The sequence below is a fragment of the Somniosus microcephalus genome, chromosome 5 (genome assembly GCF_052327205.1).
Source record: "Somniosus microcephalus isolate GS21.2 chromosome 5, FLI_Smic_1.0, whole genome shotgun sequence".
Lineage (NCBI taxonomy): Eukaryota > Metazoa > Chordata > Chondrichthyes > Squaliformes > Somniosidae > Somniosus > Somniosus microcephalus.
In genome coordinates, this window is record NC_140991.1 from 24,009,534 (window position 1) to 24,035,228 (window position 25,695).

At 47.0% G+C, this 25,695-nt stretch overlaps 1 protein-coding gene across 1 annotated transcript; it reads left to right on the top strand.

Annotated features, from left to right (window-relative positions):
* The first annotated feature begins 1,019 nt into the window (after positions 1 to 1,019).
* Positions 1,020 to 25,462, top strand: LOC147116952 (atypical chemokine receptor 2-like). The gene is made up of 3 exons (XM_085987443.1): positions 1,020 to 1,058; positions 8,628 to 8,723; positions 20,138 to 25,462. The coding sequence occupies exon 3, from the start codon at positions 20,169 to 20,171 to the stop codon at positions 21,270 to 21,272; it is 1,104 nt and encodes a 367-aa protein (XP_085843569.1). The 5' UTR covers positions 1,020 to 1,058; positions 8,628 to 8,723; positions 20,138 to 20,168; the 3' UTR covers positions 21,273 to 25,462.
* The last annotated feature ends 233 nt before the right edge of the window (positions 25,463 to 25,695 follow it).

Sequence of the window (25,695 nt, forward strand, 5' to 3'; positions counted from 1 at the left end):
GCTGGCAGACAAGGTTCCCTTTCAGCCGCGCTGATAATGACGGTCTGGAGGTCCCGAGCAGCCGGCTCACCAGCTTTTGAATGGAAAAAGCGCACATGCACGGAAATTTGAATGGGCCGCGCAGCCCGTTAAAGGGGCCACGCACCCCAAAAGAAATTGAAGGGAACATTGCAGATCAGCTGTGCATTTTCTCTTGTTTTAGATTTGCAGCATTCCCCAACTCTCTTTGTCAAATATCTGTGTGTGCAAAAGCTCTTATGATTTTCCCTTTTCTTGGAAAACAATTGAATGACTTAGGGACCGATTCTGTGTCCATTACAGAGTATCACTGTCCGGCTTAGGCTTTAACCATCTTCAGGGCAGTACTGAGACAGTGCTGCACTGTCGGAGGTGCCGTCTTTCAGATGAGACGTTAAACCGTCTGCCCCTTTCAGGTGGATGTAAAAGATCCCGCAGCACTATTTCAAAGAGGAGCAGGGGTGTCCTGGCCAATATTTATCCCTCAATCAACATCACTAAAACCAGATTATCTGGCCACTGTCTCATCGCTGTGTGTGGGAGCTTGCTGCGTGCAAATTGGCTGCCGCGTTTCCCACATTTCAACGGTGACTACACTTCAAAAAGTACTTCATTGGCTGTAAAGCGCTTTGAGACGTCCTGAGGTAGTGAAAGGCGGGGTAGAAATGCTTCTTTTCTTTATTAATTAGCTGTCAGTTGAGTCCCTCGCGGCCGTACATTTTCATGTGGTCCTATGAGCACGCGGGGCGTTCTTTACCTCTGATGGATGGCGGACAAGACAAGAGAGTGGATGGAGCTGGGGTGGGGTGGGGTGGTGATAGGGGGTTGGGGGGTGGGGGGGGGGGGTTGCGTGGGTGTCCTTGTTAAAACGGAACCCTGCAAAGAAACCTAACACAGGATGCAACCCAGCTAAGGAAGCTTTAGTGACCACCAACCTCGGTAAAGGAAACAAGCCCAGAATATAAATAACACAGAGTGCTTGACACCGTGCACAAAGAAACCAGGGACGGTGCAGCAGAGAGCAAGACTCCACTCAGAAGGTAATACACAAGAGAGTTGTGGTGCTGTCACGCTGAGTGACATTAATAGTGTGCGTATCGTGCTTTATTTTGATACTTTATAATTAGGAGATCGGATACTATCAGTGCAGTGCTGAAAAAAATTGGCCGTTGAACCGAAATTTCATTCATTACTGGTCTAATACTCGGATGTACATATCTGGTAACAGAAGCAGTGTGGCTCTCAGTTAAGTGTGCGTTCTACCTTTACGAGATGTCGTGATGGCATTAGCTGATTGCTGTTGATTGTGTTTTTATTTTAAGTTGGCGATCTGTGCGGGGAGTTAATCTTGTGAGGCTCCACTGTCTCGCTAACAGTGAGCGTAGGGTTTGGAGAATCAGGACTACAGCCTTATCTCCAACCTGCGCTCTTGTCCAGCCAACGCTCCACATTGGCAGCAGCTCCTTGCAAATTTACCTCCATAAATTGCCATGGGCTTAGATGGTGCAGATGCTGAGATAGTACTGCACTGTGCCACGGAGGGGTAGGATCAAGCAGGCCATGACAACAACAATATATAGCGCCTTTGACGTAGTAAAACATCCCAAGACACATCACAGGAATGAAATCTGACTAAATTCTAAGGCTCCAGGTATGAGAAAACAAGCCATAAATCTGAGCTCAGTGCCTAGGTTTGGGCTTCAAAGATGTTTCTGAACCTTTGCATTGCACCTCCAACCGATGGAACCATCGCTCGATGAGGTTTGCAGTGTGTTCACATTGTGGGCACGAGGATGGTTGCGTGACACTGACACGTTTGACAGTGAGGTCTAGTGCCAGCCATGCCGATCATGAGGAGCTCCGGGTAACTGTAGTCTGCCCAGCCAGGGCAAGTTGGCTTGTGGATGATACACCCGGCAGTGGAAGCTTGGAACCAATTCAGCCCTTTGTGGGGGTATCGATAACAAAGGGACATAATCTTAAAGTTAGAGCTAGGTCAATCAGGAGCGAAATCAGGAAGCACTTTTTCACACAAAGGGTGGTAGAAATTTGGAACTCTCCCCCCCCCCCCCCACAAAAGGTTGGGAATGCTGGGGGTCAATTGGAACTTTCAAGACTGAGATCGATAGAGTTTTGTTGGGTAAGGGTATCAAGGGATACGGAGCAAAGGCGGGTAAATGGCGTTGAGGTACAGATCAGCCATGATCTAAATGAATGGCGGAGCAGGCCCAAGGGGCTAAACGGTCTCCTCCTGTTCCTCTGGTAGATTGTTTAATCAGATACATGAACCAGGCAAGGCCCCAGCACTTCAGGACAATTTTGATGGTTGACCAGCCACCTTGGCTCACTAATGGAACCTCTCTGGGTAGAACTGTCACTGGGACTGGGATTCTCCTCTATCAGCTCCACAAAACCCTGCAAGACAATCTTAACGGTGGTCGAGGCTGGAAAAAGCAGCGGGAATTTTACCGATTCTCTGTTGTTGGTAAGAGGTGCAGTTTTAGTAGGGTTAACAGTACTCCTTCCCTAAGCCTCAACCCACATTCAACTCTGGCCTTAGGTAAGTGCGGGGTCCCTACAGGGAGAGAGTGTGTGTTCCACACCGGGTAAAGAGAAACCGTACCATGCCTGCTGACCCCTCCATCCCCCCCAGCCCAGGGCCGTGGATCAGACCTCGGTCTTCTAGCCTATCTGGTCCAGTGCTATACAGAGCAGTGCATTTGCCCACTGAACTGAACTGTTCTAATTGTACTAAAATATTATAGTCACAGGGTGGCACCCATCCAGGGGATTGGACGGAGAGGGAGGTAGAGTCAGCAGCAAGGGAGGCGAAATTATGGCAGTGACCGGCCCGGGAATTTACTCGGAGCTGCTCTCGCTCTGCCACTGTAGCTTTGCCGGAAAGGTTACGCCGGTAGTGCAGGATCAGCTCCGAGGAAATTCCGAGCCAGGAACTGTGATCTTCCCAATGCTTGTCACCGAGTGACTACAATTAAACAGACAGTTCATCAGTAGTAGCAACGGTGAGAATGATTTTATTTAGGGAAATAAATACTTGTAGTTATTTTGTATAATAATTAACAAAAAATATTGTTATTTCATTTAATATGAATGGCAATGACACATCCTGTCTGACAAAAACTAAACAATTGCAACTTAAAAAAAAAGCAATTAACTTTAACAGGAGGAATTAACCAGACAGGGTGATTGAAACCTTTTAATCTTATTCAACTACCAATAAGTTTTTTAAAGCCTATTGAAAGTTGGCAGGTTGGTTCAACGTTGTCGGTCTCTTGGTCATTATCACATTGCTGTTTGTGGGACCTGATGTGTGCAAATTGGCTGCCGCGTTTCCCACATTACAACAGCAATTCCACTTAAAAAAAAAGTACTTCGTTGACTGCAAAGCGCTTTGAGACGTCCGGTGGTTGTGAAAGGCGCTATATAAATGCAAGTCGGTCTGTCTTGTAGCACGGGTCAGTCCAGCATGGATTCTCGATTTAGTCATGCTGTCAGGAGCTGAGTGGAGTCCAAGTACATGTGCAACAGGGGAACAGAGTACGGCCCCAGTGCGATAAACTACAGCCTGTGATTCACACACACCATTTACAGGCTCAGAAATTTGGGTCCCAATGCGTGACTACGCACGGGGTACTCACGCATGGACCCGATGGAAGTGCCGGTTTCTTGCATGCACTACGCATGCGCGTGAAACCGGTACTTCCGTTCCTCTGAATGAAGGGGTTCAGAGGTCGAACGCGTGCGCGCGGGAGTCTGCGCGTGCACTTTGAACTTACGTTTTTTTTAACAGGTTTTTCCGTGAGGGTAAGTCTTTAGATTTTAGAAATGTAAAAACCAGGCGTAAGGACTGCATTTTAAAAGGTAAGTGGCCAATTAATTAAAATTAAAACATTTTTTCCACAGGTTTATTATTTTTAAATACTTTAAAGCAAGGTAAGTTTATTTTTAGCCCTGTTTTTTTATAAAATTATTTTTTTCAAAAATTTTAATTATTGTTTTAAATAGTTATTTAATGTAATTTATAGTTATTTAAAAAGTGTGATTTAAAAAAAAAATTATTTGAAGGTTTACTGTTATTTTGGGGCCCGTATATTCATAAGTTTAGACAGGTCTTCCTGTCAATCTTATGAATGGGCTTTTCCCTCCTCTGATTGGCTGCCCATGGCTCACGTGATCCCAGGGGACGCATCGCTCTAACTACGCCCCTGGGACACGCAAGCACAGTGCGCCGGGAGTTGGAGCAGGCCCCGGAGCGGAATTCCACGGGAGCCCAGAGCTCAACGGCCGGCGCGCAAGGTAAGTGCAGGTCGGGGGCTTGCACCCGCGGGAAGCCCCCGACCCGAATTTCTGGGATTGTTTAACTTCAGTATAATAGCCCCACATTACGATGACCTCTGCATATATCAAAACCTCTGTCGCACAGCCTTTCACTATAACACTCAATTTGATTATTTTTGATTCCTGTTTTCAGAGGTTCCCATGGTGTTGATGCATGGTGAAAGTCAGAATAAATGAGTAATAATTGATTATGCTGTTCCTGAAAGTTTATTGTCAAATAGAGTAGAGTTGGTTTCCTGGAAACGCTCCGGCTGGACGCCTATTAAAAACAGTCATTCCAAGTCCGGGTGTGATGCTTCTCTGAATGAAGGGAGGGAGGAATGACGGTGGCTGTGTGCTGGGAAGAAGTATGCCTCAGGCCAGCTGCGTCCTGCTTTGGGCAGTTCCCAATGCTCCCCCCGCCCCCCCCCAGCTGCACAGTGTGGACGGTGGCTGCTAATCTTCAGCACGTTCTGTTGCACTCCTTACTCCTCCACAAACACCTTGCCAGGTCCCATCGCGGCCCCCCCTCCACACCACCAGTCGGAGTGATTACCCCCAAGATCGCAGTGGAGCCTCATTCCCTGTCATTATCAATCGTAGAATCATAGAAATTTACGGCACAGAAGGAGGCCATTCGGCCCATCGTGTCCGCGCCGGCCGACAAAGAGCTATCCAGCCTAATCCCACTTTCCAGTACTTGGTCCGTAGCCTTGTAGGTTGCGGCACTTCAAGTGCATATCCAAGTACTTTTTAAATGCGATGAGGGTCTCTGCCTCTACCACCCTTTCAGGCAGTGAGTTCCAGACCCCCACCACCCTCTGGGTGAAAATATTTCTCCTCAAACCCCCTCTAAACCTCCTACCAATTACTTTAAATCTATGCCTCTTGGTTATTAACCCCTCTGCTAAGGGAAATAGGTCATTCAATCCACTCTATCTAGGCCCCTCATAATTCGATACACCTCAATTAGGTCTCCCCTCAGCCTCCTCTGTTCCAAAGAAAACAACCCCAGCCTATCCAATCTTTCCTCATAGCTAAAATTCCCCAGCCCAGGCAACATCCTCGTAAATCTCCTCTGCACCCCCTCAAGTGCAATCACATCCTTCCTTTAATGTGGTGACCAGAGCTGCGCGCAGTATTATATCTGTGCCTTTTTTTTGCACTTTGCAAAGAAGGGATGAGCATTCTTCTGCTTTGGGACGCAGTAACGGTTTTAAACGTTCTGTACCCCAGTGTGTAGCAGGTAAGTATTTTTGAAGCCAAGGCCGATTTGCCTATTTTGGCTGCAACCTTGACCTCCTACCCGCAGAGGTAGTCTCCGTTAGATCACAAAGTTATTACAGATGAGGGAGGCCATTCGGCCCAATTTAGCACATCCACCCAGAATGACCTGAAAGTTCCTGATTTGCAGCATCTAATTGGTTCGGAAATGATTCCAGGGTTTTCTCCTTTGCTATTCTATCCAGCGTCCATTCTATGTGTTAATCACTCCTGGTGTGAATAAGTTCTTGCTGATATTGGTTCTACCTTTAACTAGTTTGAACCTGTGGCCCCCTTTTCCTACTCTTCACAGTTCAAAGTAATTTTACGAATTTAACTTTTCCATACCATTTATAATCTTAATATAACCTCCCTCTCTCTATAAGATCACTTCCCAGATGAAGTTGAAGACTCCAAGTCTTTTCTAAGACTAGAGGACAGTTTTGCAGCTGTTCTCTGCATTGCTTCAATGTTTTGAATGTCTCCCATTGTGTGTTGGTGGCTAGAGCTGGACACAGTACACAAGGTACAGTCTGACTGACCAGAGCACTACGCAATTTAATCATGACTTACTCTGTCTTATATTCTACTGTTCTGATTATAATATGGGCTGGATTTTCATTGAGGAGGTGGGTAGGAGGCGGGACTACAACTTTTGGGGTTGTAGTCCCGCCTCCATCGAGTTGTAGCCAACCCACGCGATTTTGACTTGATTGACCTTGTTGAGCCCGCCCAGCGGGCTCAGCAGGCCAATTAAGGGCCACCCGGCAACATGTGACATCACAGATTGATATTTCATCTGTCAAGACCTTTTGACAGATGAAATATCAGCGTTTGACAGCTCTTTGAAGCTGTAAAACACTGACAATCTGTACTCTAAGTTAATTCCTTCCTCTCAGGATGATTTAGAAATCTCTCTGGAACAGAAAGCTGAATGCTGCAATTTTTGACAGATCACGGCCATTCTGCTTTCTGTGCCGATGAGATGAGGGACTCCCGAGACCTGAAGGAAGGAAGGAAGGCTGTAAAGGTAAGTAAAACTTCTTTACACACTTTACACATACCAAACACACTTACCTTTGCACTCATGCACCCATCACTCACCTGAACACCGGACATCTCGACCTCTCCAAGCCCTTCAGTCCGACGGTCCGCCTCGCAAACTTGGCGTGGTTTGGAGCCGTTGGGAATCCCACACATCAACAATAAAAATAGGGATTAGGCTAAAAACTGTCTGTTAACTACCTGTTAACAGGCAGTTAATTGGCACTAATCCCCTTCCCGCTTCGGGGAGGCAGGTCCCAGTGCGGGGTGGGTACCCGCCTCCTTTGAAACTGGCATGGATGGGGTCGTGCCCCCCGATTTCGGGATTTTAACCCCCCACACGCCTCCAATCCCACCTCCACGGCCCAATGAAAATCCTGCCCTATAATTCAACATTCTGTTGGCTTTATTGATAGATTGTTTGGACATTGTCTATTAGGACTACTAGGTCTTTTTGGACTTGGTGCACCATTCATCCAGTATGTGTTTTGTGCATTTGTCCTTCCCGTGTCCAGTACTTTACATATGTCCGCATTAAACTTCATCGTCTGTGGCTCAGTGGGTAGCACCCTCGCCTCTGAGTCAGAAGGTCATGGTTTCAAGTCCCACTCCATGAGATGTGAGCAGAAAATCTAGGCTGACACTCCCAGTGCAGTACTGAGGGAATGCTGCACTGTCGGAGGTGCCGTCTTTCGGATGAGACGTTAAACCTGGATGACGTTCAGGCTTGGGCTGATAAGTGGCAGGTAACATTCATGCCACAGAAGTGCCAGGCAATGACTATCTCCAACAAGCGATAGTCTAACCACTGCCCCATGACATTCAATGGCATCACCATTGCTGAATCCCCCACCATCAACATCCTGGGGGTCACCATTGACCAGAAACTTAACTGGACCAGCCATATAAATACTGTGGCAACAAGAGCAGGTCAGAGGCTAGGTATTCTGCGGCGAGTGTCTCGCCTCCTAACTCCCCAAAGCCTTTACACCATCTACAAGGCACAAGTCAGGAGTGTGATGGAATTGCCTGGATGAGTGCAGCTCCAACAACACTCAAGAAGCTCGACACCATCCAGGACAAAGCAACCCGCTTCATTGCCACCCCATTCACCACCTTAAACATTCACTCCCTCCACCACCGGCGTACCGTGGCTGCAGTGTGTACCATCTACAAGATGCACTGCAGCAACTCGCCAAGGCTTCTTCGGCAGCACCTCCCAAACCCGTGATCTCTGCCACCTAGAAGGACAAGGGCAGCAGGTGCATGGGAACACCGCCACCTCCAAGTTCCCCTCCAAGTCACACACCATCCTGACTTAGAACTATATCATCGTTGGGTTAAAATCCTGGAACTCCCTACCTAACAGCATTGTGGGAGTACCTTCACCACACGGACTGCAGAAGTTCAAGGCGGCGGCTCACCACCACCTTCTGAAGGGCAATTAGGGATGGGCAATAAATACTGGCCTTGCCAGCGACGCCCACATCCCATAAACGAATAAAAAAAAAAACGAGGGCCCATCTGCTCTCTCTCAGGTAGATGTAAAAGATCCCGCGGCACTATTTCGAAGAAGAGTAGGAGAGTTCTCCCCCAGTGTCCTGGCCAATATTTATCCCTCAATCAACATCACTAAAATGGATTAAAATGGTCATTATCACATTGCCATTAGCGGGACCTTGCTTTGTGGAAATTGGCTGCTATGTTTCCTACTAAGATATAACATAAAAGACATAACACAGCAGCAGTATTACTGTACCCTTCATCACAGCATCAAAAGGGAGCACACACTATATGTGGTTCAATTTACTTAAATATTAAGTGCTGAACATGAAAATTTGCTAAATTTAAGCTTGTGAAAATGTTAGCTTTTGCTTGTAATAATAAAGCCTGTTGAAATAGTTTGGAATGTTAAATTTATACTGGACTCTCTCCACTAGACTCAAATTTTCCATTCTGAAAAGTCTTCCAGGATTTCAAGACAACACAAGATAACTGAGTTGGATTGAAAAGAGATTAGGACAGGACGGGTTTCAGCTTTGTGGAAGGAGGTCTTTCTGGTAAGGAATCATTCACTCTGCCTGTAATGTGCTTTTTTTTTTAACCTCACCGGGAAAAGGGAACAAAATCTTTTCAGTTCAGAGCAACCTCGAAAAACAATTGAACAGTTCCATCAGTGCCTACCAAGTACGATATAATTGCCTTCAGTTGGGGAAAAATGCACCTCATAAACTGTTGCATTCCTCGTTCCTACATTTCAGGAACACGCCTGTAAAATATGGCACTACAACAACAAAGTGTATGTAATGTAGAACAGTGTCCTCAAGGTATTTGACTCGAAGCATTGAGGATGAAGAGTCGCTTGGTGCAGAGGCTGAGGGAGGGAAGGAGTGAGGATATCTCGGGGATTGAGTTGGGTGTGGGTGGTAAACAACGAGGACTTTAAAGGAGAGGCGAAAGGGCTGGAACCAAATGGGATGCTCAAAGGAGGACGATGAGCCTGAGGGGGTAGTGGTGGAGACCGAGGTACAATTTGGTGATAAGGGTCACACACTGCCAAGCGACGGTTTGGGCGGGGCGGGTAGTGGAAATTATAGAAAGTTGAGGAGGCTTCAGTAAAGGGTAAGGTGTCGCAACCCCTGAGCCACGTTTCGGTCAACGCCACAATGTCAATGAACCGTCCACAATAAGGTCGTGAATGGCAAGGGCATTCTGGAGGGGAGTCCAGAGAGGGGCAGTGATTGTACTAACACTTATTTATTCTGTATTTGTTGCTTTTAAGCTGTTTCAATCACTGAGCGGGGTGAGAATGTGGAGCTCGCTACCACTAGGAGTAATTGAGGCAAATAGCATAGGTGCATTTAAGGGGAAACTAGCTAAGCACATGAGGGAGAAAGGAATAAAAGGATAGGTTTGATAGGGTGAGATGAAGTAAGGCGGGAGGAGGCGCGTGTGGAGCATAAATACCGGCATGGACCTGTTGGGCCGAATGGCCTGTTTCTGTGCTGTAAATACCATGTAATTTTATGTAATCAACGTTCACACGGGCCTGAGTCTGCTAGATATTTAGGAGTGCAGTTATACTGCTAGTTTCACATTGATGGTACAGCCTCTCCAGCACATATCATCGTCAAAGTGGCGGCTTATCTCTGGAGTCTGGTCCCAATCTGATTCTGGGGTACACTAAAGCTGAGCGGCGTATGTGCCTCTCGGGGTGTCCAGCTCACATTGTCTGGAACTGGCGCCACGTGGAGCGAAGGTGGGTTTTGCAAAGTGCTCAGGGGCCTGTTTCGGGTTCGCTAACCCTCCAGGATTGCCCCCGGAGTCTCCAGGAATTGAGGAATGATCTCAGGGACAGCGCTGCGGGCAACACCCGGGGAGAAAAATCATCGGGGCGTTAAAAAAAAAATCGAGTGTTTTATCGTTTTCTTTGAACACTTTTATTTATTAGTTATAAAATATTAAAGACGGGGAAAAAAAAGGATGTTTGAGCGGGCGGGGTGGTTAGAGGCTAGAGGGTCAGGTGCTGAAAGCTCCAGAGATACGTTGAACCAGAGTTGTTAACCGTAGCAATAAAAACAGAAAATGCTGGAAATACTCAGCAGGTCAGGCAGCATCTGTGGAGAGAGAAACAGAGTTAAAGGGCTCGATTTTGTCAATGGGGAGATTTTGGAGGCGGGACTCCCACTTTTTGGGTTGTAGTCCCGCCTCCATCGACTTGTGGCCAACCCACGCTATTTTCCCTTGATTGACCTTGTTAAGCCCGCCCAGCGGGCTCAGCAGGCCAATTAAGGGACACCTGGTTATTGGTGACGTCAGCTTTTGTCAAATGAAAAATCAGCGTTTGACAGCTCTGTGAAGCTGTCAAACACTGACAATCTGTCTTCTAACGTGAGTCCTTCTACTCAGACTCAGTTAGAGATCTCTCCAGACCAGAAAGCAGAGGCTGCAACTTTTGACAGTTCAGCGGCCATTCTGCTTTCTGTGCCGGTGAACTGAGGGACTCCTGAGAACTGAAGGAAGGAAGCCTGCAGGAGAAAGTAAAGGTAAGTAAACCTTATTAAAACACTTTACACTTACCTCACACACTTACCTCTGCACACATGCACCCATCACTCACCTGCACAACGGACATCTCGACCCCTTCAGACCGACGGTCCGCCTTGCTAACTTGGCGTGGTTCGGAGCCATCGGGAAGCCCACACTTCAGGGCTAAAAATAGGGATTGGGCAAAAAAATGCCTGTTAACTACCAGTTAACAGGCAGTTAATTGGCACTAATCCCCTTCCCACCTCGGGGAAGCGGCTCCCAGCACAGGTGGGTGGGCATGTGTGATGTGAGGAGGATGCCGAGAAACTCCAGTATGATTTAGACAGGTTGGGTGATTGGGCAGAAGCATGGCAGATGCAATATAACATGGATAAATGCGAGGTTATCCACTTTGGTGTCAAAAACAGGAAGGCAGATTATTATCTGAATGGCAATAGATTGGGAGAAGGGGAAGTGCAACGAGACCTGGGCGTCCTTGTGCACCAGTCGCTGAAGGTAAGCATGCAGGTACAGCAGGTGGTTAAGAAGGCAAATGGTATGTTGGCCTTCATAGCGAGAGGGTTTGAGTACAGGAACAAGGATGTCTTGCTGCAGTTGTACAGGGCCTTGGTGAGACCACATCTTGAGTATTGTGTGCAGTTTTGGTCGCCTTATCTGAGGAAGGATGTTCTTGCCATGAAAGGAGTGCAGCGAAGATTCACCAGGCTGATACCTGGGATGGCAGGAATGACGTATGAGGAGAGATTGGGTCGATTGGGCTTATACTCGCTGGAGTTTAGAAGAATGAGGGGATCTCATTGAAACCTATAAAATTCTGTCAGGCCTGGACAGACTAGATGCTGGAAGGATGTTCCCGATGGTCGGGGAGTCCAGAACCAGGGGTCACAGTCTAAGGATAAGGGGTAAGCCATTTAGGACAGGGATGAGGAGGAATTTCTTCACCCAGAGAGTGGTGAACCTGTGGAATTCTCTACCACAGAAGGCAGTAGAGGCCAATTCATTAAATATATTCAAGAAGGAGTTGGATATATTTCTTAAGGCTAAAGGGATCAAGGGATATGGGGAGAAAGCAGGGACAGGGTACTGAATTTGGATGATCAGCCATGATCGCATTGAATGGCGGAGCAGGCTCGAGGGGCCGAATGGCCTACTCCTGCTCCTATCTTCTATGTTTCTATGTTTCTATAGGTCGGGTACCCACCTCCTGGGACATTGGCACGGAGGTGGGTTGGGGGCAGAATGGGTTCCTGCCCCCCGATTCTGCAATTTCCCCACCACTCCCGCCTCTAAACCCGCCTCCTCGGGGCTTGGAAAATCGAGCCCAAAGTTTCAGGTTGATGACCCTTTGTCAGAACTGGAAAAAGTTGGAGATGTAACAGGTTTTTAAGCAAGTCTAGGGGCAGGGGGAGGGGGGAGGGTAGGAAAGAACAAAAGGGAAGGTCTGTGATAGGATGGAAGGCTCAACGTAAGCTCGAGGAACAGCACCTCATCTTTCGATTAGGCACTTTACAGCCTTCTGGACTCAACATTGAGTTCAACAATTTCAGACTATAACCTTGGCCCCCATCATATTTTCTCTCTCTCTCACATGGCAGCTGTCGATCATTCTGCCATTGCCATTTACACTTCATCTAAAGTCATCTTTTGTTTCTTAACTTGTCCCATTACCATATCCTTTTGCTGTGCACCATCATCCCTTTTGTTTCTTAATCTCTCCTGCCTTCCATCCTATCACAGACCTTCCCTTTTGTTCTTTCCTCCCTTCCCCCTCTCCCTGCCCCTACACTTGCTTAAAAACCTGTTACTTCTCCAACTTTTTCCAGCTCTGACGAAGGATCATCGACCTGAAACTATGGGGGGAATTTTGCCAGCCCTGGGGAGGCGGGACTGCCGGGAAAATGGCAGAAACTGGGAGCAGGTACCGAACCTGCTCCCAACCCGCCTCCGTGTCATCTTCCTGGGAGGCGGGTCCCCGACTCACGCAGGGACCCGTCTCCTCGAGGCGGGAAGGGGATTACAGCCATTTAACTGCCTGTTAACAGGCAGTTAACAGGCTTATCCCCATTTTACCCCTGCAAGTGCAGGCTTCCCGACGGCTGTGAACCCCGCCAGGGTCAGCGAGGTGAGCAGTGGGTCTGCCGGGTGAGAGGGGTCGAAAAGTGTGCTGTGGAGGTGAGTGATGTGTGCAAGTATGAGAGGCGAGTGTAAAGTGTTAGAAAAAGTTTACTTACCTTTGTTTCTTCCTGCAGGCTTCAACCCTTGGGGATCCGGAGGCTCCTCATCTCCACGGTAGAGATGACAGAATGGCTGCTGCATTCTCAGATGCAGCAGCCATCTGATTTCTGCTGAGGAAAGAGGTTTGGTGAGTCCTCAGTACAAGGGCTCACCTTAGAACAGGGATTGTCAGTGTTTGACAGCTTCTCAAAACTGTCAAACGCTGACAATTCATCTGTCAAAAATTTTTGACAGATGAAACGTCATACGCTGACGTCCTCTGTCACCGGCTTTCCCTTAACTGGCTGGCTAAGCCCGCAGGGGGCGGTACTAAAACCCGAAAACCAGTAGTCCCATCCCCAACGCGCGCGCCCCTATTGACAAAATCCAGCCCATTAACTCTGTTTCTGACAGGGCTAGACAGACTGGATGCAGGGAGGATGTTTCCCCTGGCTGGGGGGTCTAGAACCAGAGGTCACAGTCTCAGGATATGGGGTAGGACATTTAGGACTGAGATGAGGAGAAATTTCTTCACTCAGAGGGTGGTGAACCTGTGGAATTCTCTACCACAGAAGGCTGTGGAGGCCAAGTCACTGAATATATTTAAGAAGGAGAGAGATAGATCTCTAGACACAAAAAGGCATCAAGGGGTATGGGAATATGGTATTGAGATAGAGGATCAGTCATGATCATATTGAATGGCGGAGCAGGCTCGAAGGGCCGAATGGCCTACTCCTGCTCCTATTTTTCTATGTTTCTATGTTTCTCTCTCTACAGATGCTGCCCGGCCTGCTGAGTATTTCCAGCATTTTCTGTTTTTATTTCAGATTTCCAGCATCCACAGTATTTTGCTTTTGTTAACCGTAGGCCTGTTGGATCTCACGAGCACTTTCTAAACTTACAGCAGGGGGCTTTTTAATGCCCTGGGAATTAAACATGAAGGGTTTAGATAGAGTAAATAAAGAGAAACTGTTTCCAATCTTCTCCTTCTTCTTAGGCAGTCCCTCGGAACCGAGGATGACTTGCTTCCACATTAAAAATGAGTTCTCAGGTGACTGATGAGTCCAATGCGGGACCTACAGTCTCTGTCACAGGTGGGGCAGACGGTGGTGGAAGGGGCGGGTGGGTGGGGTGCTTGGGTTGACGTGCGCTCCTTGCGCTGCCTGCGCTTGGCTTCCGCTTGCTCCCGGCGAAGAGACTCGAGGTGTTCGGTGCCTTCTCGGATGCTTCTCCTCCACTTTGTGCGGTCTTGGGCCAGGGATTCCCAGGTGTCGGTGGGGATGTTACACTTTTTCAAGGAGGCTTTGAGGGTGTCCTTGAAGCGTTTCCTCTGCCCACCTGAGGCTCTCTTGCCGTGCCGCAGCTCCGAGTAGAGCGCTTGTTTTGGGAGTCTCGTATCGGGCACGCGGATGATGTGGCCCGTCCATCGGAGCTGATCGAGCTGATGGCTGAAGGGTCGATAACCAGAGGGCACAGATTAAAGGTGATTGGCAAAAGAACCAGAGGCGACACGATGGCATTTTTTTTTACGCCACGAGTGGTTAGGATTTGGAATGCACTGCCCAGTAGGATGTTGGATACAGATTCAATAGTAGCCTTGAAAGGGAAATTGGATAAATACTTGAAGGAGAGAAATTGCAGGGATATGGGGAAAGAGCGGGGGAGTGGGACTAACTGGATTGCTCTTCAAAAGAGCCAGCACAGACTCGATGGGCCGAATGGCCCCCTTCTGTGCTGTACTGGTCTATGATTCTAAGATACTCTCGCCTGCTCTACCACAACATTAAACGTTTTGGAGCTCTGCACTATTAAACAGCTCTGCAAATTGGTGAAAGAATTAGACAATGTCGATGCAAACAGATTGTGCAACCTGGACCACAGATACAGTGTTGTTGGAACACAGTAAAAAATTATCAAGCCCCCAACCAAACCATGAGATTAGAAGGAATCAGAGAATAGGGGTTAAGGGCTACTACTCAGACTGGCGAAAGGTGGGCAGTGGCGTTCCACAGGGATCGGGGCTGGGACCACTGTCGTTCACAATTTCCATTAACTATTTGGACTCGGGAATCAGAAGTACAATTTCTAAATTTGCGAACAACACCAAATTGGGGGGGGGGGGGGGAGTGTAGTTGATACAGAGGAGGACTGCGACAAAGTACAAGAAGACATTAATAAACTTGCAGAATGGGCGTTTAATTGGCAATTTAAACACTGCGAGGCTGCGGAGGGGTGGAGGGAGGTGTTTTTGGAACTGAGAAGGAACGAGAGATGAACGACGGGTAGCGGTGCATTACAAGGTAGTTTTTCTGGTCCCAGTGAAATACTGGGGGGCAGATTTTCAACTTACTGTAAAACTGTCGATGTGGATTGACCGTCCGTTATACGAACCACTCGACTTCCAATTCCGTTGACTTCAATAGGAGAGGAAAATCGGGCGGTTTCTTGTTCCAACAGGATTATAGGAGAGGGGATGTGATGTTGTACTGTGCATTCTTGCAGGTCTTTCTTATCCTCTGCCAGTTTTCAATGTTTTTTTTCTACTCTGCAGAAGACACTGGCCTAGAAATTAGATTGTGTCCCAAATGGGGTAAGATCCCGATGCGACCCTAAATAGCTCACTGGCAGGACCGCGGCAAATTACTCCACTGGCCTCAGTGGTTTATTAAGAAAGAAAGACTTACATTTATAAAGTGCCTTTAGGGTCCTCATGACATCCCAAAGTGCTGTACAGCCAATGAAGTACTTTCTGAAGTGTAGTCACTGCTGTAATGTAGGAAATGTGGCAGCCAATTACAGGAAACTCTCTTTTTTATCCGGCACCGACCGGACCGGCGTGGTGCCGGTTTATCAAAAAGTCCGGATTACAGAGAGGTATAGTTAAAAGGTACGAGAGCTCCGTACACAGCAACAGATCCAGGCGTCCCTGTTGCATAGCAACAGGTGCAGGAACCCCGGCCACAGATCCAGGTGTCCCTGTTGCATAGCAACGGTGCAGGAACCCCGGTTACACGGCCACAGATCCAGGAACGGCCACTAATATGAAGTGAAACTTATCTGAACCTACTCCTGAATTTTGCCGGTTAACAGAGATTTTCGGTTATTTTAGGTGCTGGTAAATCGAGAGTTTCCTGTATGTGCACAGCAAGTTCCCACAAACAGCATTGAGATAATGACCAGATAATCTGTTTTAGTGATGCTGGTTTAGGGATAAATATTGGCCAGGGCTCTGGGGAGAACTCCCCTGCTCTTAATAGAAAAAAAGAAAGACTTGCATTTATATAGCGCCTTTCACGACCACCGGCCGCCTCAAAGCGTTTTACAGCCAATGAAGTACCTTTGGAGTGTAGTCACTGCTGTAATGTGGGAAACCTCTTCAGAATAGTGCGGTGGAATCTTTTACATCCACCTGCGAGGGCAGGCGCTTTTATGTCTCAACCGAAAGGCGGCACCTCCGACAGTGCAGCCCTCCCTCAATCCTGCATTGGAGTGTCAGCCTGGATTTTGTGCTCAAGTCTCTATGCTACTCCAGCCAATGTTTCCAACCATGTGAAGGATCAAACAGTTCTCATTCGTGACAGTCTATTATGAGAGCTGCGATTCCATTCAATGGCCCTTTACGGAAACAAATCAATGAGGTGGAAGTAGCACATCTGTGGGGCAAAATAAGTATTAATTAGCAGTTGGAACAAAAGAGCAAAGAGGTAGAATGCACTGTTTATTTCAAGGGCTCCTTTTTCCCGGTCGTGTTACACTATTTACTTTTTTTGACATCCGTGTGCATTTATTGTTCCCCTTCCTTTACTCATTTATTACAATGTCATGAGTCTATTCGCACCAAACAATGACAGTATCATCCGCTAGTCAGCTGCCCAGTGACCTTAAAATAGCAGCTGGACGTTGCTTCCTGAGCCACAGTGACAAACAAAAACAATAGTGCTTTCAGTGGGAAGGAAAGAGCCTTTAGTGAAGGTGAACAATCAGAGAGAGGACAGGAGCACGAGAGAGTATGCAACTCCAAAGCAGCTTTTGGTCTGTTTGAATCTGTTTGAGACAAGGGGCAGCAGGCGCATGGGAACGCCGCCACCTCCAAGTTCCCCTCCAAGTCACACACCATCCTGACTTGGACATCTATCGCCGTTGCTTCAGCGTCGCTGGGTCAAAATCCTGGAACTCTCTCCCTAACAGCTCTGTAGGAGTACCTTCGTCCCAAGTGTTTCCAGCGGCTCAAGGCGGCGGCTCACCACCACCACCTTCTCAAGGGCAACTAGGGATGGGCAATAAATGCCAGCCTTGCCAGCGAAGCCCACGGCCCGAGAGTAAATTGTTTTGTTAAAAGTCTGCTGCAGTCATTGTGAGTCCAATAGGCAGAAGCTATTCCAAGGGGCTTGGAGAAGGTGGGGGGCGGGGGGTGGGGGTGAGCAGATTCGATGAGGATATACCGAAAGAAATACCTCCGTTCATTCCTTTCTGTGGTAGTTGCCGGCAGCAGAGCTCAGGCCTGACCTTGGGGAGGAAGAATTTGGTGCGGCTAATGTGTCCTCCAGCTCCACCCTTACTGCGGTTCTGATCTCCAAAGTTTAGACTACGGAGAGTCCCTTCACAGAAACTGGGAAGAGTAAAAATATGTCAAATTCAGATTTCTCTTCTCCTTTCCTGCAGGTACTGTTTCATCCTGGGTAACTTTCAACAGGAACCAGCAGCCCCCTGTAAGCGGTTTTTGATCCTAGCCCAATTGCTAGACGGACAGTTCGAATCGCCCCCGCCTTACGAAAGTTCTATACCCGGGAATTATTATTCAGAGTGTAAATGGAATAAGTCACGGACAGGAATGCTTCGGTGAAAAATCAAACTTATATTTATTTGGTCTAACATACACTGGCTAAAACATGCACTACTAAACGAAATCACTGTCTCTGTGGAGAATAAGATCCAGGTTACAAACAACATACATACAGTACACAACTGGGGACTATAACATGCAGTAATTCCCTTGTTGCTATGGTAGACTCTAACTCCACCCCTACCAACGAATTACCCAGTCGCATAAACCCCTTTGCCTGGCTGAACCAAACGAAGCTCCCACCCTTGGAATAGCCCAAAAACTTCACTTCTGAGAAAAACCCTGAGCCCTTACACCTCACCCAGCTCGCCTGTGATATCTGGTTACCGGCTTGGGACACTCGAGACCATGCTTACCACCACACACAGTCGGTCTCGATCGCTCTGCTCAGCTGTGGGAAGTCACTGCCCGGAGGCTGTTCCCTGTGAGGGGTTTGCGGTTCTCAGTCTCGGCAGCTTCTTCCTCTGGTGGTACTTGTTAGGTCGATCTTGGTGGAGCGAGAGCGAGAGAGAATGGTGGAAAAGGATCTATCTTTATAGGAGTCTTGCTACCCCTATCTTTCCCGCCAATCTTTAAACTCCTTTTGTTTCTAAGCACTCCGGTGCTTAGTCAGTGATGGGCTATCATCAGACCCATGAGTATTGCGTGATTGGATTAATGGCCCTTAGTCTGGGACATCTCTCGGTCTTTGTGTTGGGAAAAACTGGCTCCTCTTCGGCTGGCTAGGCCAGTGGGTTAATTGTTCTGCTTCTCTTCTGCGAGGGAGGTGAGAAGTGCTTTTGCGTATTAGAGTGGCTTTCTAATAGGGTCAAGTTCAACGGGTGCCTCAGGGTCCTCAGCTCCCTCGTCAATGGCCCCCCTTCCTTTTTCCAGGATTATCTGGTGAACCCATACATTCTGGATGACTGACAGTTCTTTTGTCACAGCCAACTGCCATGCGTTCTCTGGAGTTTTAACAAACCAGTTTTTCACGTATCTGCACAGGGCGATCCCATCACAGGGAAAATACCCTCAGAAAAATCCCATAAAGTCCACAAAATATTCTCGACTGAGTCCATTCTTCAAACAGAGACTTTGCGATCTCTTCACCACCGCCACCCCCCCCCCACCCAACATCCTACCCAAGTGACCCAACTTCATATAGATAGTGAGTGTCAGCAGGCTATTTAACACGGAGGGCATTACGCACACAGACATGCACGCGCACTTTCCATCAGGATTCAGGAATGTGAATCCTGACTTTCTTTTTCTCCTTCTCAGCCCAAGGGCACTGAAGCCAATTGTTTCTCTCCAGCTGCTTCCCCGTGGCTGAGTGGGTAGCACCCTCACCTCTGAAGGTTGTGGCTTCAAGCCCCACTCCAGAGACTTGAGCGCAAAATCTAGGCTGACACTCCAGTGCAGTGCTGAGGGAGTGCTGCACCGTCGGAGGTGCTGTTTTTCGGATGAGACGTTAAACCGAGACCCCTTCTGTCCTCTTAGGTGGAAATACAGGAAACTTTGTGCTATCCGGCACCCACGGGACCGAGCTGCTGCCGTTGCCTCAAAACTGCCGTACTCTCCAGAGTTAATGTTGAGAGATACGGAGATTCTTATCTCCGTATTTGACAACAAACACTGTTGCTTAGCAACAGCTTCTAAACACTCGGGTGTGGCCCTAAAGCTCTGTAGCTGAAGCTGTTGCTATAGCTACAGACCTTGTACAGCTTGACTGTTCAAACAAAGCAAAAAAAACAAACAAAAAGAATAAAAAACGGCTGCTGATTTTTGCCGGTGGCTCCAGATTGCCGGATAGCTCACCTCCGGATAGCACAAAGTTTCCTGTAACATATCCCATGGCACTATTTCGAAGAAGAGCAGGGGAGTTTGCCCAGGGGGGTGTCCTGGCCAATATTTATCCCTCACTCAACATCACTAAAAAAAAACACAGATTATCTGGTCATTATCACATTGCTGGCTGTTTGTGAGAGCTTACTGTGCCGAAATTGGCTGCCGTGTTTCCTACATTTTAACAGTGACCGCACTTCAAAAGTACTTCATTGGCTGTAAAGCGCTTTGGGACGTCCTGAGGTTCTGAAAGGCGCTGTAGAAATGCAAGTTCTTTCTTTCTGGGGGTGGTTAGTTAACTCAGCACTGACTGGGGATCAAACCTAGGAGATTTTGCTCTGTACGACTTTGTACCACATTGGGCGACATTTACTCCCTGTAAAAAAAAGCAATGCATTTTAGCGTTTCATTCTGAGGGTTGGAAGAAAATAAATATTTTTTTGCACTCTTCAAAATATAAAAGGTTTGTGTATGCCCAGAGCAAATCGTTTTTTTTTGTTGTTGCAGATTTACTGAACACTATTGTTATTATTTTTCTTTCAGTAAGGAAACTGAAGATTTTTTTGCCATTTCTATGATGATGAGCAACCTTAGCTTGGAGAGGGTCTCCTACAGCTCTGGCTATTATGACGAGGACTATAACTACACCGATATCGACTTCACTCTCTATCTCCCCTGTGCGAAGGATGAAGTCAAAGCCTTTGGGAAGATCTTCCTCCCAGTCCTGTATATCACGGTGTTTGTTTTTGGAATGCTCGGCAACAGCTTCCTAGTCCTCATGATAATGAAGTACCTCAAGTTGAAGACAATGACTGACGTCTACCTGCTGAACTTGGCCATCTCCGACCTTCTGTTTGTCATGTCTCTTCCCTTTTGGGCCACCCACGTGACCTCGGAGTGGATCTTTGGGAATGCCATGTGTAAAATAATAAGCGCCGTCTATAGCGTGAACTTCTACAGTGGTATCTTCTTCATAGCCTGCATGAGTTTGGACATGTACCTCCAAATCGTCCACACTGTCTCCATGAAGAACCACAGGACAATCTGCAAGAGCATTGTCATCAGTGCTGCTGTTTGGACCCTGGCGATGGTAGTTTCAATCCCTGAACTCATATTCAGTCAGTCCTGGAAAATCGGCGATAGGTACACCTGCCTCAGTCACTATGGCGACGAGCAACTGGTCATCTGGAAGACAACCATACAACTCCAGGTCAACATCATCGCGTTTATCATTCCATTTTTTGCCATGATCTTCTTCTATGCTCGGATTGCCTCTGTCCTGCTCAAGTCCAGATCTTTTGGCAAGGACAAAGCCTTAAAGCTGGTCATCATGTTGGTCACCGTGTTCTTCGTCTTGTGGTTCCCTTACAACATTGTCCTTTTCTTGCATTCCCTGGAAGACCTCGGCGTGATTGGCAACTGCGAGATGAGCAAGAGGCTGGATTATGCCTTGCAAGTAACAGAGTCTATTGCCTTCACCCACTGCTGTTTCAATCCGCTCCTCTACGCTTTTGTGAATGAAAGGTTTAGGAGACACCTAAAGAATATTCTGATGAAGATAGTTCAGAAGACCGGCTGTAGCAAGGACCTGGGGATCATGGTCCCCACTGCAGAGCGCAGTGAAACCAGCAAGCAGCAATACTGCATGTATTCTGACGTGGAAATGACTGTGGTATAATAGTGGGTTCATAAAGGGTATTGGAGACACAACATCGATTAGAATTCAGTTTTCTTGCTTCAAATCACATTGAATTGGATCTTCTCAAAGATATTATAAATTGTCAGGATGCACAGAGTGCTTGTGAACTGCCATTCAAACTAACCAGACCAAACCACAGTGAAACACGTCGCATTATTATTACCTGCACTGAAGAATGACCTCCACTTCCTGGAAATTCTGCCAAACACTGAAACACCATTACATGCACCAATTTCTACAAATTAGACATGTGTCCACCAATCTAAACGACTTCATTCTTTCCCAGGCCTTGCCTTACTCGGTCTTCCCTCGCATTACTCTACCTCTGCTGCTTGACTTATCTTGTTGTCTCTCTTCAGTTTGGGTCCAATGGACAGGCTGTAGCATCGCTCATGTTTAGTCAAGAAAATACGGTATCAGTTTGTGGGAGATGTAAGGAAGTAAGTGGATAGCAGTAAACCGGCACAAATTTCCCTGGTAACAATGAAAGAATTACTTCATTGCTATTCACCTATTCTGATTGGCTCAAATTTTCCCAGGAGTTCCTGGGAACTTTGAACCAATCAGGATAAGCGGGTTGGAAGGAAGTGTCTTTTGATTGGTCCCTGAGAGGAATTGAGCCAATTAGAAAAGCGTGACCATTTTGTTTTTTGGCTTTCTGATCACGTTTAAAGTGTGACGTGCAGAATATGCAAGAATTTTATTCTGTTACTGATAAGTGAGTAGTAAATGATGAGCAAAACTTTACATTTGAAATTTATGCACCGCTTGCTTATTTTGCAAAATGTTCTTGGAAACTGGGAAAGGTAGAATCTTCTTAATTTATGTGTGTATATGAGAGAGGCTGGAAAAAAACAGAAAGAGAATCCTGGAAGGACTGCACCACCCTACAAATATGGAGGGATAGTCTAAATTTAGACATGCAATATAATCTTTGGTAACAATAAGGACTATTATAAATATGCTTAGTGCATATGCAAGATACATAAGAACATAAGAAATAGGAGCTTCGAGCCTGCTCCGCCATTCAATGAGATCATGGCTGATCTTCTGCCTCAACTCCATTCACCGGCCCTATCGCCATATCCCTTGATGCCCTTACTAGTCAGAAATCTATTGACTTCTGTTTTGAATATACCCAATGACTGAGCCTCCACAGCCCTCTGGGCTAGAGAATTCCAAAGATTCACCACCCTCTGTGTGAAGAAATTTCTTCTCATCTCAGTCCTGAATGGCCTACCCTTTATCCTGAGGCTGTGGCCCCTGGTTCTAGACTCCCCAGCCAAGGGAAACATTCTCCCAGCATCCACCCTATCAAGCCCTGTAATAATTGTGTATGCTTCAATGAGATCCCCTCTCATTCTTTTGAATTCAAGAGAATACAGGCCTAGTTTACTCAATCTCTTCTCATACGACAGTCCCGCCATCCCAGGAACCAGTCTGGTGAACCTTCGTTGCACTCCCTCTATGGCAAGTATATCCTTCCTTAGGTAAGGAGACCAAAATTGTACACAGTATAAGTTAGTTTACTAGTTTCTTACAATTTGGGAGTTTCAGTGCTCACTAATAAAACCCACCCTCTCGCCAGATGCAGCAATCTATTTATTCAGTAATAGTGGCTAATAGCTAATTTAATCTCTCTCTCTCTCTCTGAATGGTATTATAAATCATATTCATTTCTTTTGTAATTTTGTACGTTCTCTAGCCATGCATGTGAGGATTTGTAAGGCAGGTTATTTAATATCTGTGACATTTGGTTTGCTGCAATGACGTCTATTTTCTAACAATCTGCTTATTCGATTATTGTAGTGCAGCCGACTTAATTAAATCGCTTTACGGGGCAACTAAAGGTTGTTTTCAACCCAAAACTCAAGGGAATCCCGTGCCCAAAGGAAGTAAAGAGAGAGAAGAGAGAGCACAGAGCAAGGAAATTACGAATGCAGAGTCTTCATTACAATTATCCAGGTTCTCAGTGGAGACTTAAAGTGTCTAATCCACGTTCCAGCAACACCCACGACATAGGCTAGCTTATTATGGTTTTTAATGGGTTAATTGGTCAGTTGAAACAACAACAATTTGCATTATCTAGCACCTTTAATGCAGTAAAACGCCCCAAAACCTTTCACAGGAGCGTAATTGGACAAAATTTGACACCGAGGCAAAGATGGCTTGGTCAAAGAGTTAGGTTTTAAGCAATGTCTTAAAGGAGGAGAGAGAGGTGAAGAGGTTTTGGGTGGGGGGGGGGAGAATTCCAGAGCTTAGGGCCTAGACGGTTGAAGGCACGGCCGCCAATGGTGGGGTGAAGGTAGTGGGGGATGCACAAGAGGCCAGAGTTGGAGGAAAGCTGAGTTCTCAGAGGGTTGTAGGGCTGGAGGAGGTTGCAGAGATCTCGGAGGGTTGTAGGGCTGGAGGAGGTTACAGAGATCTCGGAGGGTTGTAGGGCTGGAGGAGGTTGCAGAGATCTCGGAGGGTTGTAGGGCTGGAGGAGGTTACAGAGATCTCAGAGGGTTGTAGGGCTGGAGGAGGTTGCAAAGATCTCGGAGGGTTGTAGGGCTGGAGGAGGTTACAGAGATCTCGGAGGGTTGTAGGGCTGGAGGAGGTTGCAGAGATCTCGGAGGGTTGTAGGGCTGGAGGAGGTTACAGAGATCTCGGAGGGTTGTAGGGCTGGAGGAGGTTGCAGCGATCTCGGAGGGTTGTCGGGCTGGAGGAGGTTGCAGAGGTCTCGGAGGGTTGTAGGGCTGGAGGAGGTTGCAGCGATCTCGGAGGGTTGTAGGGCTGGAGGAGGTTGCAGCGATCTCGGAGGGTTGTCGGGCTGGAGGAGGTTGCAACGATCTCGGAGGGTTGTAGGGATCTCGGAGGGTTGTAGGGCTGGAGGAGGTTACAGAGATCTCGGAGGGTTGTAGGGCTGGAGGAGGTTGCAGAGATCTCGGAGGGTTGTAGGGCTGGAGGAGGTTACAGAGATCTCGGAGGGTTGTAGGGCTGGAGGAGGTTGCAGAGATCTCGGAGGGTTGTAGGGCTGGAGGAGGTTACAGAGATCTCGGAGGGTTGTAGGGCTGGAGGAGGTTGCAGAGATCTCGGAGGGTTGTAGGGCTGGAGGAGGTTGCAGAGATCTCGGGGGGTTGTTGGGCTGGAGGAGGTTACAGAGATCTCGGAGGGTTGTAGGGCTGGAGGAGGTTGCAGAGATAGGGAGGGACGATTCTCTCACTCTAAGGACTTGGTATTATCTGGAGAAAACTAATTATCTTGATGTTCACAAGATCGGTACATTACTAGCATAAAGAGCGAGGATAAAATCGTATAAATTACAGCCATTTAGTTCATCATGCTTATATCAGTGCCCGCTCTTCAACTGCACCTATCTACTATCCCATTTCCCTGCCCTTTCTCCAAATCCCTTTCTATTCATTTTCAAATATGTTCTCCTTTAAATGATGTAAGAGTCTACCTCAAAAACCACTTATGATAAAGCAGTCCATGTTCTAACAACCCTCTGTGAGAAAAGTAATCTCCGGGGTCTCAACATTCAAAATGCTCACATACCAGACACTCTATGGGACGATCCATTTTTTAAAATTAGCACCATGTACCTGCAGGTACCAGTTATTGCCTCTAGGCGGCTCTGCGATAGACTATTTCAATGTTAATCTGTCACGTAACATTAGTTCCGAAAACAATAGCCCTTCTCTGCCGAGCTCTATGTGCAGCGTATCACAGTTTCCCGAGGTTGGGTAGCTCTCTCCCGAGGATAGGTTCTCCCGCTGGTCCAAAGTCATATGGTTTCTGATCTTGGCAATGCTCGGAGACGCACAGGGGAGCTCCCTACCAGTGACGTGGATGTTATTAACTGTGGGGCAGTGCTTTACTCCTCCTAGACTTTTCTGCCATTTTTTATTATATTACCTTTGAGAAACATTATGCAGCTGTACATAATGCAAGGTAATTAAATGTATACTCAAGTATTAGCAACAAAAAAAAAAGTTTTGTATCAGAAAGATTACCTGTGTAATGGCCAATTCAACCTATTCTGTGCGTCAGATGGATTTTAAGCATGTACAATAATATGTGTGAATGTACATGTAAATGTACGGGGGCTTTCATACACTATATATATCTATGAATGTACTTCTTTGAGAACTCAATAAATCTCAATAAAGAAATATATATATATATATACACATGTTGTTAGGTTACTTGTTCTTAGCTTAGAACTACAGGAAACAGACAGAACCTGGTACTACTCAATTCACAATTCACAATTCAAATCGCTTTATTGGCATGATAAGGTACATCTTATGTTGCCAAAGCATCAAAATACATTTATGGTTGAACACATAAACGCGGTTCTATTCATACAGTTTATAAATATACATTCGCCTTGTTTGTATATATTCTTGTCTTAGTT